Source organism: Hemibagrus wyckioides, linkage group LG18, assembly GCF_019097595.1.
Source record: "Hemibagrus wyckioides isolate EC202008001 linkage group LG18, SWU_Hwy_1.0, whole genome shotgun sequence".
NCBI lineage: Eukaryota > Metazoa > Chordata > Actinopteri > Siluriformes > Bagridae > Hemibagrus > Hemibagrus wyckioides.
The window spans coordinates 9673963-9687289 of record NC_080727.1 but is presented as its reverse complement, the minus strand read 5'-3'; the positions used below and the strand labels follow the sequence as shown (position 1 = coordinate 9687289).

At 39.1% G+C, this 13327-nt stretch overlaps 1 protein-coding gene across 1 annotated transcript; it reads right to left on the bottom strand.

The window, feature by feature from the left end:
- Positions 1-247: 247 nt before the first annotated feature.
- On the bottom strand, positions 248-12772 carry nr5a1b (nuclear receptor subfamily 5, group A, member 1b). Its single transcript, XM_058415810.1, has 6 exons — positions 12671-12772; positions 12315-12456; positions 11467-12143; positions 4843-4962; positions 2211-2358; positions 248-1375 (listed from the first exon to the last, which is right to left on the bottom strand). The coding sequence occupies exons 1-6, from the start codon at positions 12770-12772 to the stop codon at positions 1122-1124; spliced, it is 1443 nt and encodes a 480-aa protein (XP_058271793.1). The 3' UTR covers positions 248-1121.
- Between the last annotated feature and the right edge of the window lie 555 nt (positions 12773-13327).

The following is a 13327-nucleotide window of genomic DNA, read 5'->3' as shown; positions in this document are numbered from 1 at the left end:
TTGCATGTTTTCCTCTTGCTCACTTGATAAAGCGCATTGGTTCTCTAAACTGCCTCTAGGTGTGAGTGTGTGTTCATGGTGTCCTGCAGTTATCTACTGTCTCATCCAGAGTGTGTTTCTCCCATGATCTGGGTCCATGACAGCCCATTTTCAGAGCAACTGAGTGAACAAAAATTGAAGTTTCTTCCACTTGCCAGTGTATTTAATACATAAACAAATATTCACCACTTCATATAGTTGAAAGTCATTACAAATACCTTTGAACAATTCATGAATGCATTCAACAAAAATATAGTGCACTTAAAGATTTATTGACAGAGTTGAACAACTGCCCTTAGGCTTCCATTATAATGAGTTTAAATTAAACAGCTATCCATTATGTTCAAATTACAAGAAAGATGGCACAAGCATTGTTAGTAATAATCACACATACACTAACCATACTTACAGCCTATGTGACAGTAAACCAACGACCACTGTAGAACCACAGGAATTTCCATGCGACAGTAGGAAAATCTAATTTTAGCTACTGTACTTGCATTTTATGCTTTTTAAAATATATTTTCCTTTTACTGAGAATACAAACATGTCTCCCAAATACCAAATAAGATTGTTATCTATGTTTATAATGTATATGAAAAACATACACTTTCAGCTATTACTCCTTGTTCTTTGAAATGATCCTAGATCTGAAGTTTTACCTCCTGTTATATGTAAGCATGCTTCTTTATTCACTTTTTTACCTTATTCAGAGAACTCACACTGAAGCTGTGAAAAAATCCCAGGTTTCGATGAGAACTGATGGACAAGCAGGTACAAAAGATTTATTTGACCACCACATAATCTTCAAACAGAGATCAGAAAGAGTTGGAAACATCTATGTAGCTCTAAGTTCACATAGAACATGCCTTTATTTTATCTATGAATATCTGCTGTATAGACAGGGCCTTTTGTCATGGTTAAGACAGATTATATTAGCTCAAAATGAACAGAGACATGCCTGTACAATACTTATTCTGTCTAAGAGCTACCCCACACATACATATTTTCTCTTTTCTGTGCATAACTATACAAACATATATATTTGTATTTGTACAAGTGTAGAATTTGGTGTCTCTATGTCAGACACAGGCTCTCTTGGCATGTAGCATCTCTATGAGCAGTTTGTTGCATGGAACATCTCCATTGAGGTGTTTATAGCTCAGGTAATCCTCCGCCTGAGTGCTTAGAACTCGTAGCTCTCGAAGATGCAGCAGCAGCTGACTGAATCTGTCCACGTGCTGTGGATATACACACAATGTGTATTCCAGTAATGCACCACTCACCTGGTGATACACATTTTCCACATATTCCTGGTTTTCCAATAGCTTTACATCTGGCAATGAATAAATGAAAGAGCATAGATGAAAGAGCAGTCGCGGTAAATAGCAGAGAGATATAGAGGGAGAAACTGTTACAAAATTGACAGAATGAGAAGAAAGTGTGTGCAGACACACACACACATACACTTTGAGCTGATAAAGTGGTACAGCTAAGATCCATAAGCCCTCAGTGCAAAAATCAGCCTTTGTTTAGCTGAATAAAGGAAATAAAGGGACAATTTCTTTACAGATATTGAAACATCCACACACACCAACATGGAATCAGTCTATTAATCCTTCTCTGATAATAGAATTACATACAGCATTAAAATAGGGTGATAGAGAGAGTGTTATTTAAAGAGAGAGAGAGAGAGAGATACCGATCAGGCGTAGCATTATGACCACCTGCCTAATATACTGAGAGAATAGCTCTTGAGGAAGAACACCTCCATACTGTCATGCACTCATAAACACACATAATTGTACTATGTCCACAGGTAAAATTAATTTATAGGGTCAATTCATGGATGTGGGATGACTAAGGCATGAAAAAGCCTGATTTCAGACTGAATAAACTTAAATGCCTCTATAATATTATATTATGATTATTAACAGGGAATGTACCAGATTAGGCATAGAGTAAAAAACGAAGACATAATGTTATTAATACACAATACCATCAAACAGTAGTTTCAAGCTACCATCAAATACTACAGTAGGAATGAAGCTGTATTAAAAATTCATGGCATGGTAACCATGAAAGCCAAGAACAACCCCGAAGAGCTATAGGAATACCACATTATCTGTTTATATTTTCTATATACAAAAATTATGTGATTGTGGTCTCACCAGGATTGAACAGGATGAGGTACTTTAAACAGATGATCTCTCTGCAGTCTAACTGTAGCTCCTGAAGATGCTGGGCCAGTTGCTGTGTCCCTCGAACCAACTCACCCAGGGTTGCCCCTGCCTGAGTCAGCAACGAAGTCAGATCCACCTAACAAACATACATATGTGAGTCACTCACACTGATTACTGCCATTCTGCAACCTTATATTGTGCACATTATATTGAGACTTTAATTCAGGAGTTTAACAAAAAATATTGCATTAACGGTTTAGGAATTACAGACTTTTCCCTTTCTGGGTTTCCTCCTTTTAAGATGCATTGACAGGGATTTACTGCTCCACTTTAGTTGTTTTTCTGGGGTCTTTTGCTGTGCTGAGCATGCAAGTGCATTCCTTTTTTAAGAATGATTTAGCCACTCCTAACGTTTTTGCTCTCTCTTTGATAGGTCAGGATTCTTTTTTAGTCTAATATTGGCTCCCTACCTCTATCAACACCTCTTTATACACCCCTAGACTTATATTTACACTTGGTGAGAAGGGAGTAAGGTGGAAGGCAGAGACCCTGGCCAAGTCCTGTATGTCTAATTTTTTATCATATAAAAACAATGGGCCTCATTTTTGAATATTTACATAAATTTCTATGTAAATGTTTGGTTAAGCCAAAACAACAAAATGCAAAATGTTTTCATATTCTTGTGCTTTTTTGATAATAAATTATGAAGCTTGTACATGCCACAGGTGATTAGTTTTGGTAACATGCATATAAATCCATAAAAAGGCCAAGTCTACATAACGGAAAGCGAAAGATTTCTACTAAATTGCCAAAATTTAAAAGTGTTACTCTGAAGCAGAATACTTTTGGCCTTGCTGATCCCTTACTACTCTGTTATATGAATAATTTTTCTTCAAGAAGAGGTTGCTGAGTGAACCGAAATAGCTTAATTCATTATTCTGCCAACTGATAAAGTGCTACCCTGGGACACAGTTTGGTTGCAAGGAGGGGAGCACACTTCTCCCTATGAGTGTGTCCTTCAACTATTCCAAAGGGTGTTCACTCTCCGGAGGCAGAATCAGTTGAATAGAATCTCCCTATCTGCAAACACGGCAACCTGAACACTGCACTCAACTTTTGCAAATTCGCTGCTGGTCTAGTAGACCAATCTCCACCTCTAAGCTTTTTTCTCCAAGAAGTCTTTCCTAGCAGAGTGCACAACCACAACACTGGCAAAAAGGAAGCTCCTGGCCATGAATCATGCTCTGGAGGAATGGTGCCATTGACTAAGGCAGCAGTTATTGGCATTGGCTCAAATTAACATGCTCAAATTTCACATCTCCCCAGCCACTAGACACCCAGTGCTCCCAGAACATGCTAATTTGTTTAGGGCAAATGTTGGCCCCTTAAGTTTCTTGTCATCCATAGATTTATTTCATCATGCTCCTTAGGTGCCAATCTAAAGTATTCCAGAACCTACTGTACCTGCAGGCAGGTTTCTACCCTTGCTCATGCCACAGCATCCATGGTAACACCTAACCATTGTCTTTGAAGCTGACCTCTGAATACCTCAGAACATTTCAGTCATCATAGTAAAAGTAGAATGTGACTAGAATGTAGTCCCTTTGCCTGGTCATACTGTCTTCTGCCTTACCAACTGCCTTCTGCAGGGCTGATTTTCAACCAAGTGTTCAGGTACTTTGTTATCGTGGAGGACATTGAGAGTGCCCATGGAGCCCATTTTATGTCCCAAGTATGGGAGAGTTTGCGGAATTAATGGGGGTCTCAGTTAGCCTGATATCATCAACCACGAGCTAAAAGCCATGGGGAGAACTCAAACCAGGATATCAGGTAGAGTATGTCCACAATCCAATGTGTCCTTGGCTATCAGCATCCCCTGTTCCTCCGGATTTCCAAACTAAATGACGCCTGCAGAATACGTATAGTGAGCAAGTGTGGACGTGGCACACCAGCCTCTCAAGCACAATACCCAAGTAACAAAGAATTCACTGACTGATGCTGGATGAGACACCACTCTGAACTGGTCAATTGGGTATAGATGTTAACTAAAGGCACCCAGGTCACCCAAGCTATCACATAGCTACACAATCAGGATTCTCCAAAAAATCAGTGAAGTAACCTACAAACTTGACCTCCCACATCACTGATGCCTCACCCTCTTCATTACACCAGTCACACCAGTCAGATCTGTCACACCTCGCCAAAGGCATCATTCCCTCTTCTCCTCAACACTCTCAACATTGAGGGAGAATCTGAATGGACAGTCGAGTAAATCCTCAACTCTCCTTACATCCTCAAGGAGGGAAAAGTTACTCATTGCTATGTCGGGATTTTCATCCCTGTCACCCAAAGGGATGACCCTAAGGGACATCTGCTCTCTCAGAAAATGCATATAATATATTTGTTAGGTATCATAAATTATTTTTTATACTTTAGAAACTGAATTGGAACATTTAAGAATTTGTCCCTGTTGTTTAAAAAAATTTAGTTAAATTGATCACATCAGCTGGACACAACCAGTATATTTTCCTGTTGAGTATAGTTTAGCATTTTCTTGTTATTTACAGTACATATTGGATTTTTTGTGTATGATAGAGGATGTATGTGTGTTTAACTGTACCTTCTGTCCAGTAATGAGCAAAATACTGTCTTGTTCATCATGATGGACCTGTCTGGAGATATAATCAAGCACCAGTAGCTCACTCCAACAGTTGTGCAGTAGCTTCATCTGATCCCCTACCTGAAAGAGGTAAAAATTCTGGTCAGTACCAAGGAAAATACAGTGAAAAGAATACCTGGACCAGACATGTATATTGGTATCCAAGATGAGACTGGGAACTGTTGTATGCTTTAGTTATTCCAGCAGTGTGCTTCTCTTTATATGTCTGTCTGTCTCTGTCTCTCTTAATCTCTCACACATTTAACTCTGTCAGGGAAATCAACCTTCAGCAGTTGGCTTTAGCTGTTGCTTGCCGAAGCTTTTCAGATCTGGGGTAACATGACTCCCCCAGTAGTTGAATTGTTGCCAAATAAATTCTGAGCAGCTTGATCTTGTACTACCTTGAAAGTTAGTAAAGCTGTCACAACGCATTCTTAATAAACCAACACGTGGAATGTCTCAAATGCAGTACAAAAAACTGTTAGTTCACCAACTGGCCTTGAATCCTGTCTGAAAACCCAGCTTGCATCTTGCCAACCTCTACTTTCTGGGACAGAGAAATCTGCCAAAGAGATTGGAGCCTTTATTCAGCCACTAGAAATTGTTCTGCAACCTATTTATGCTGTTTTGTTTTCAGGTCCAAGATATACTGAATTAAATTTTTACTAAGGCACCTCTCAACCAGCCAAAAACAGATGCTGCAACCATGCAACCATTTCTCCCATTGCTTTTTATTACAATGCTTGAACTTGTGTAAGACCTTTGCCAGCCTTATAAGACGTAAAATATAACATTAAGAAAGACTGACAATGTACAATTTTTCATATAAGCCCCGCGTTCTGCCTTGAACTGTTGCAAGACATAGATACAGGAGAACTTCAGACCCCCAGTGGTACACTATATCAGGGGTCCCCAACCTTTTTTGTACCATGGACCAGTTTGATACCAGACCATTTTAACGCGGCCTGGGGTGACGTTTGGTTTTGGGGACATTTGTAGCTTGCGGACTTGCTGATGTATGGAAAAACCTGTGACTGAGTCCAATGCGGGAGTGTGGTGTGGTTGGAAGTGGCAATTTTTCTAAATAAAATAAATATAATATAATATAAATATAATTTATATTTTGGTGTGATTTTGGACCAATCACACCAAAGTTAAGAACTTTTTGCCTCATCTCTGTATTTCTTTGTGAATTCCAGTCTGGCCTTCTGATTCCAATTGCTGATGAGTAGTTTGCATCTTGTGCTATGGCCTCTACATTTCTGATCTCAGGGTCAACAAAAAGTGGACTTCACCCCTGCCCTGTAGAGGTTGTTGGTGATGTCACTGACTCGTTGTTTTGGGGGTTTTCTTCATGGCTCTAACAATGTTCTGTCTTCAACTGTAGTTGCTTTTGACAAAAGTTGCTTTTTGTCTGGTTGTAGTCATGAGCTCAAAGCAAGGCCTCAGAACTGGCTACTGAGGATTACAACACCCAAAATCTCTCACGTTCAAAATCACCCAATTACTAATCACACACTAGGACTCAATCACACTGTCACTCTCACAATATAATGATTTATGCATTTTTCCTAGCCCTCATATTGTTATTTGTTGATTGTCTGACCTATCCTTATTCCTCACTTTGATCTTGCCTCACATTTTGGTTTGTTTGCCTGAACTTTATTAACTGTTTTACCTGCATTTGGGTCCATCCAACAGAATACTTTGTCTGTATATGGACACCACAGACAACAAAGAGTTGTGCCAGGTGCTAGCAGAGCAGGCACATTTCAGTGGATAGCAACAGTGGCAAATCACCATGTTGACCACACAACTCACACTGCTCCACACCTGTGACACCCGCTCTAGGTTACGCTGTTCCATCACCTGAATTCATGCTCGCGTTACTTTGCATGTCAAGAAGAGATTCCTGATAGTACCAAAGTCACTCAGTTCATCAGCCTGCTGATGAATAAGGCTCTAGAGTACTTGGAACCAAGAGGTGGGCATATCACTTCCGATAAGAGTTTCCTTGCAGCAATTCCTGTAGGTAAAAAATAGTGATCAGCTCATCACCCCTAAACAAGGTATGCAGAGAATGCTATCCTATACTAGCAACCACCAAGGGTTGAAGGAGGATTTGCTCACTGAACTGGCTTGTCACAATGATCCATCTCGATGCCTTGATAAAGAGGCGATGAGCCATTAAGTCAGTCAGCGTTCCTGTTCCAGAGATCCAGTGGAATTGTCTGTGGCCAATCATGACTTTGAACTACTAACCACAGCACTCATCCCGAAACACCCTGACCAACTGACTTGTGACCGGGCCAAAATATACAATTTCCACAGGCAAACTGCTTCCACTGCCCACACCTGAAAGACCGTGGTCTCACATTCCCATTGATTTTATCACTGATCTCCCCAATTCCCATAACAACATGGTCATCATGGTGGAGGTATATCAGTTCTCCAAAGCCCTACAGCTTATTCCTTTTCCAGGCCTGCCATCAGCCCTGGAAACTGCTGAACTGGTGTTTGAGCAAGTGTTCTGGTACTATAACATACCCTAGGACATTGTGAGGAACTCAAACTATAATAAAGGGGAACAGGCAGAGGCAATACAAATTTTTACCACCACAAACCTCCAAACCTATGGAGGGAGATGTTGTATGGAGGCTCTGTTGATGCTGGTTCCTGAACAGGATAAGCTAGCTCTGAAGGTGACCCAGCAGCAACTTAATCCATTCTGGTCCTATGATGAGTACCTGTCCCAGAAGGCAAAGGCTGTTGGTTGCAAAAATATTTATATAATATCTTCTTGCCTGCTTGGTTGCACTAACCTCATTGAGCAGTTCTGACCCTACAAAAAATCTGATATATTGGATTAATTGCTATTTTAAAACCGAAAAGGGTAGAAGCCGTATTATAAAATGAAATGAAACATGCACCGATCCTTTGCCTATTCTTGCTACTGACAGCAAGAAAAGGTTGATTTTTCTTACATTTATATTCTCTGCATTTTTAATAACCTGAACTGGCCACCTAGAAAAAAAAAACAACTTAAGAAACTGCCTAACTTGAATGCAAGAAATCTTCCACACATAAATATTTACATGATTAAGTCAACTCTAAATATGGCCCTTAGAGTATAACGATACTCAAAGACTGTAACCCCATATACTCTTGATTACACATACTAAATGTAATTGCTCATATCCAGAAGTTGTTTATCTGTGGGGAAATTTAATATGTGTGTTCAGTTCACCTGGCCAGGTGTGACAATATAAGGTGGAAACAGTCCATCAGCACAGTGAGAGTAATGAAAGCAGTTTTCGTGCACTCAGTTGCTGAACCCAAATCCGCTCCCACAGCCATTATTACTAAGCTGAGCTCAACTGCATCTGGACTAAATGCAGATAGATTAGAAAGCAGCTGGTCATATATTTTTGCTAGTGATGACTCAGGGATGACAGGACAGTCTATAGCAGGCAGCAGATGTGTGTGTATGTGTGTGTGTGTGTAATGCATAGTAAGAGCTTTGTTTAAATACTGTTTAAATAAGTACCACTGATGTATAAGAAACATAAGCAGAAAGAAATACCTGATTAAAGGAAAAATTCTCTCATTTTTATAATATACTACTATAATATACTGTATTGAGGTTAAAAACAGTACCTTTTTCCTCATGCTGTTTTACATGTTTTATAACTGATCAAAACAATTTCATACAAACTGTTAAGTGTACAATATTAATTAAATTATATTAAATTAAATAAATACAATATTCTTTTTTAATAGTCAAAACCCTTTTTGAACATCCATCCTTTCTGTATCAGGATGGACACTCATAGTAGGGTTTTTCATACTTTGGTCATTTGGCAGCAGTTAGTTTGTACAACTGTTTGTATAACAGATCTAGACTTTAAAATAAAGGTCCAACTTAGCACTTTGGTTAATAGTACAGTATAAGCACTGGATTTTTAAGCACTAATGTTAATATATCATGGGACAAAAATGATCGTAAATCAAGACGTGCTAATCTTGATTAATTATTTTAGTCCTGCTGATAGATTGAAAGTTAGAACAACTATAAATATAGACACAAATGGTGATCTGCATGGTCCAAGCACCAATCACAAAAGCCGCCAATGGTCAGTTCCTGCCATGTTGCATAGAATAATAAGAGACCACAGATTGCTCCAAAAAAGCTAGCTTTGATGTTTTACAGTGGTAGCTTAGTGCTAACCATGTGCTGAATGCTGATCTGTTTGTAGAAATCAGAAATAAATGCAACATACCAAGTTTCAGCTAGATTGGGCTTTTAGTAAATAGTTATTTGAACTGAATTTCCTTTGGAAATTTTGCCGACACCTTCAGAATCATTTTCTGAAACTTATTATAAAATCTCTTGTAAATCCCATGCAATAAGTTAAAGCTGGTACATTTAGTTCTGGCAGGACAACTGTTTATAAATTTCAGTGTCTGATATTTATTGTGGTTAAGAATTAACTGTATTTTGACACAAATTTTGATGGACCATAATTCCTATGTCTAGGTTCCACATGATATGTCATTCATACATTTAATGATCTTTAATAACCACAGAATCCTGGTCAGGGTCATAGAGGTTCCAAAGCCTGTACTGGGAACACTGGGTGTGAAGAAGGAATACACCTTGGATGGGGATGCCAGCCCATCACAAGAAACCGCAAACATGAATTCACACAGATATCTGAGGGACAATGTAGCATAGCCAAGCATAGCTGTGGTCAAACTAATGATCCTGGAGCTGTTTTTTGTTTCTGGTTTAATCAAAGAATCTGCAAAAGAAGGAATTTTGTTTCTATTTCTCGTGGTGTTACTCCATACATCTACCAACAGGCTTATCTCATGCATCTCAGCAACAAGGGAGAGTACTACTGTTGGCAAGGTTTTATGTCTCGACATGCACAGAGCACTAAAGAGACAACAGATTAACAAACTATTGACATTAGTGATTCTAACCCTGGTTAAGTCTGTTTGAGAAGTGGATTCAATGATAAATAGATTTCCACTTCTGAGACTAAATTACATAAATGCAATAGAGATGGTGATAGAGATGTTGGTATGATGCTCTATTTGTTGCTGAGAATAATATAGTCTTGCGTCCTGCTGATGCTAGAAAACAAAATTCAAACCTCAACAACTCATAAAAAGTATAAAAAGACCTAAAATGTTTAGACATATTAAAAAGTAGACACATTTTTGTCTTTTCTGGGGTCTTTGGTGGACTCTCAAATGATATACTTAATGAATTTTGTAAAACATTGTAAAAGCTTTTTTTTGTCATTATTAAATTGTTGCTTTCTGTAGTTATTAAAAAACATAAGAATAAAATTAAAATCTAATTATATATAAATATAATTTTAAAAAATTGTCCTAGCATTTATCCCGCACAATGGCAGAGTCCGCTGTTTTAAGTGGATCATTTGATCCGCATGATTTGGCACAGGTTTTATGCCGGATGCTCTTCCTGTCACAACCCTCCCATTTTTTATCCTGGCTTGGGACCTTCACTGGCTGAGTTGGCGCCCTGCCTGGGAATCGAACCCGGGCCACAGCAATGAGAGTGCGGGATCCAGCCACTGGACCACCAGGAGGCCATAAATATAATTAAAATGCTGCTTAAACTACTCATTTAAGATTTTGATCATGTGTCCAGCAATCTATAGAATATGAAAAACCAAAGTAAATTTCATGAAATATTATAAAATATTATTTAGGTAACAGTATCTTGACTTGGGGAAGAGAATAATGTTTTGACACAGATAGATTGCTCCGTCAGATTAGATCAAAGATAGAAAGCTTGCCAGAAAGTTTCACATAGTGTCTGGGTGAGAAGTTGAATATAGTTATGGTGCACCATTTGCTATTTGTTGTTATAATTTACTATAACTTCTTTCCCATCTAGTGTCTACATGGCATACCATGGTAGACCATGCCCAGTTACAGCATAGACCACTAATATGTCATAATTCTTTACAGATTAAAGCCACATCTAGGAAGTACTGCTACAACATATTTTCTCCAGATCATTAAGTCCTTAAATGAGACAATATACTGCAAAATGATTTACTAGGAACAAGTTATTTGTAATATTGATACATTTCACATAATCTGGAGAACTTCTGTTGTATTAGGAACAAGATTGATGACCACAAAGCCATTTGTAAACCTGGTAGGACCCACGCACATATGTGCAAACTGACTCAGACAGACACAAACATACAAGATGAAATTGCTGAGTGAAGCCTCCAAACACTGTTTAATGTTAGTGTCATATCACTATATCAGTCATGCTGCTTCACAGTAACTGTGTAATCAGGTTTCCAGTTCTAATGGGGTTAAAAGTTATTGGAATTAATGGGAGCAGTGTTATTGGCATAGGATTTTAGGTGGTATTAGTTCTGTGTACTGCTATTTGTCTTGAGGTCAGTGTTGTGGTTGGACTGGTTAAAAGCCAGGGTTGATATTAGTGTTGATATTAGTATGTACTATGCACAGTAGCACTGATCACCCATTATACACACTCCCCACTCTTCTTGCTCTGTGTTTTTCCCTTACCTTGAGTTCTTTGAAGAAGTTGCAGCTTCTTGCCCATTCCACAATGAAGAATAGTGTTTGGTCTGCAATGTGGCACATTAAGCCGAAGGTTGAGAGTGGTTCAGTGGAGCTCTGGTTCTGTTGTAGAAGTGTCAGGTGAGTGCTGATCTTACTCCGTACCAGCAGCTCATCCTGTTCACAGCGCACAAACTCCAAAACCAGTGCCGGCAAGTCAAGGCCTGTGTGAGGTGTAGGTGAGCTCATAGTCTGAGTCTGATCAGTGTAAGTGTATCCCCCAGTGGAACCTGGAGAGCCGCTACTGGCGTAGTGGTCAGGAAACTCAGATTTGATGGTGCGACAGGGCAAAGATTGGTAAGAATACTGAGAAGGCAGTGGGCTGTGAGAACCCAGGCTCATACAGCCAGGTGTGGGGTACAGGCCCTGCTCATACTCTGGGGATGTGGTGGAAGAGGGCATGTTTAGGAGGATGTTTTTATTGCTGGAAATGTCTGGCAGATTGGGCAACGTGCTATTGAGGGCATAGTCTGTCTGGGTAGGTGACATGACAGGTGGCATGGACTCCATCTTTAGCCCACTCTCCCGGTTTAAAGCTTTTTTCTGCTGCTTTAAGGCCCGGTCTCGCTTGTACATTGGCCCGAACTTATTTCGGCCACCTCGCATTCGGTCTGCTCGAACTGCTGAAAATAAACAGGAACAAAAGCTTCTGAAGCCTTCATAGATTTACAAATGCTTAAGAACTGTACTTGTCTTGTAGTTATGTCAGTTTATCCTTTTACAGCTCTAGCATTGGACTGTTAACTCCTTTAACTCCTCTGACTGGAAAGCAATGTGTTTAGTTTAGTGTTTACCTTCGAGTCGCATACCCACGGTGAGGCACTTCTGGAAGCGGCAGAAAGGACAGCGCTTTCTCTGTGTCTTGTCAATTTTACACTCCTGGCTCTCTGCACAAGTGTAGCGCTTATTGTTCTGGACTGTCCTCTTAAAGAAGCCCTTTAAACACAAATCTATATGTCATATCAAATTCTGAAGTCAACACAATAGCAGCAAGACACAGATACACACTTTAAATCCTGCTTCTTAAAAACTAATTAGGTTCAAAATTATTAAGGCCTCTGGAGGATAGAGTGTTTTATCAAATAAAGATTTTTAAACAAGTTTTGAGTTCCTGATGAAGCCCCTTTTTTAAAGAGGTGTTAGTTTGTACCTTGCAGCTTTCGCATGTTAGCAGACCATAGTGATAGCCAGACACGTTGTCGCCACACACTGGGCACAACTCCTCCAAATCCACACCATAGATGCAATCCATCCTGACTCGCAACACACAGCAAAAAGCATTCAACTATATTCATCACCAACTAACAATCCTAACAGACATTAAATACAATACTTAAACTTCTACATTGATCATAAACCTATCATTTTGAATGTTTTCAAATATACAAATACATACATACAAAAATATATTCTGACCTATGTCTAAGATCTTAAATACCAATGCATGAGAAATAAAAAATAAAATATTTAAATATATATATTTGTTTTTAGCACAAGCCATATTTGTTAAGCAATTCATGATCATAATTATGATGAGAATTCGTCCTGTATCAAAAATACAAAGCAAAACATATATCTATTTAGGAATTAAGATATAAAACAGGTCCAGTTCTACCTGAGTTACCTGTGGGATCACCGGCACGCCGCTTTTGTGGAAACACAGACAGAAAGGAAGAAAGTGTTAGCCGTCAAGAGACCGCTATTCCAGAAAAAGTAGGCTTGCAACTGTGGGATTGTACCAGTAATGTAGTTTGAGGGCTCCAAGTCACTTGCGTGACGTCTCTTTATATTAACTACACACACACAC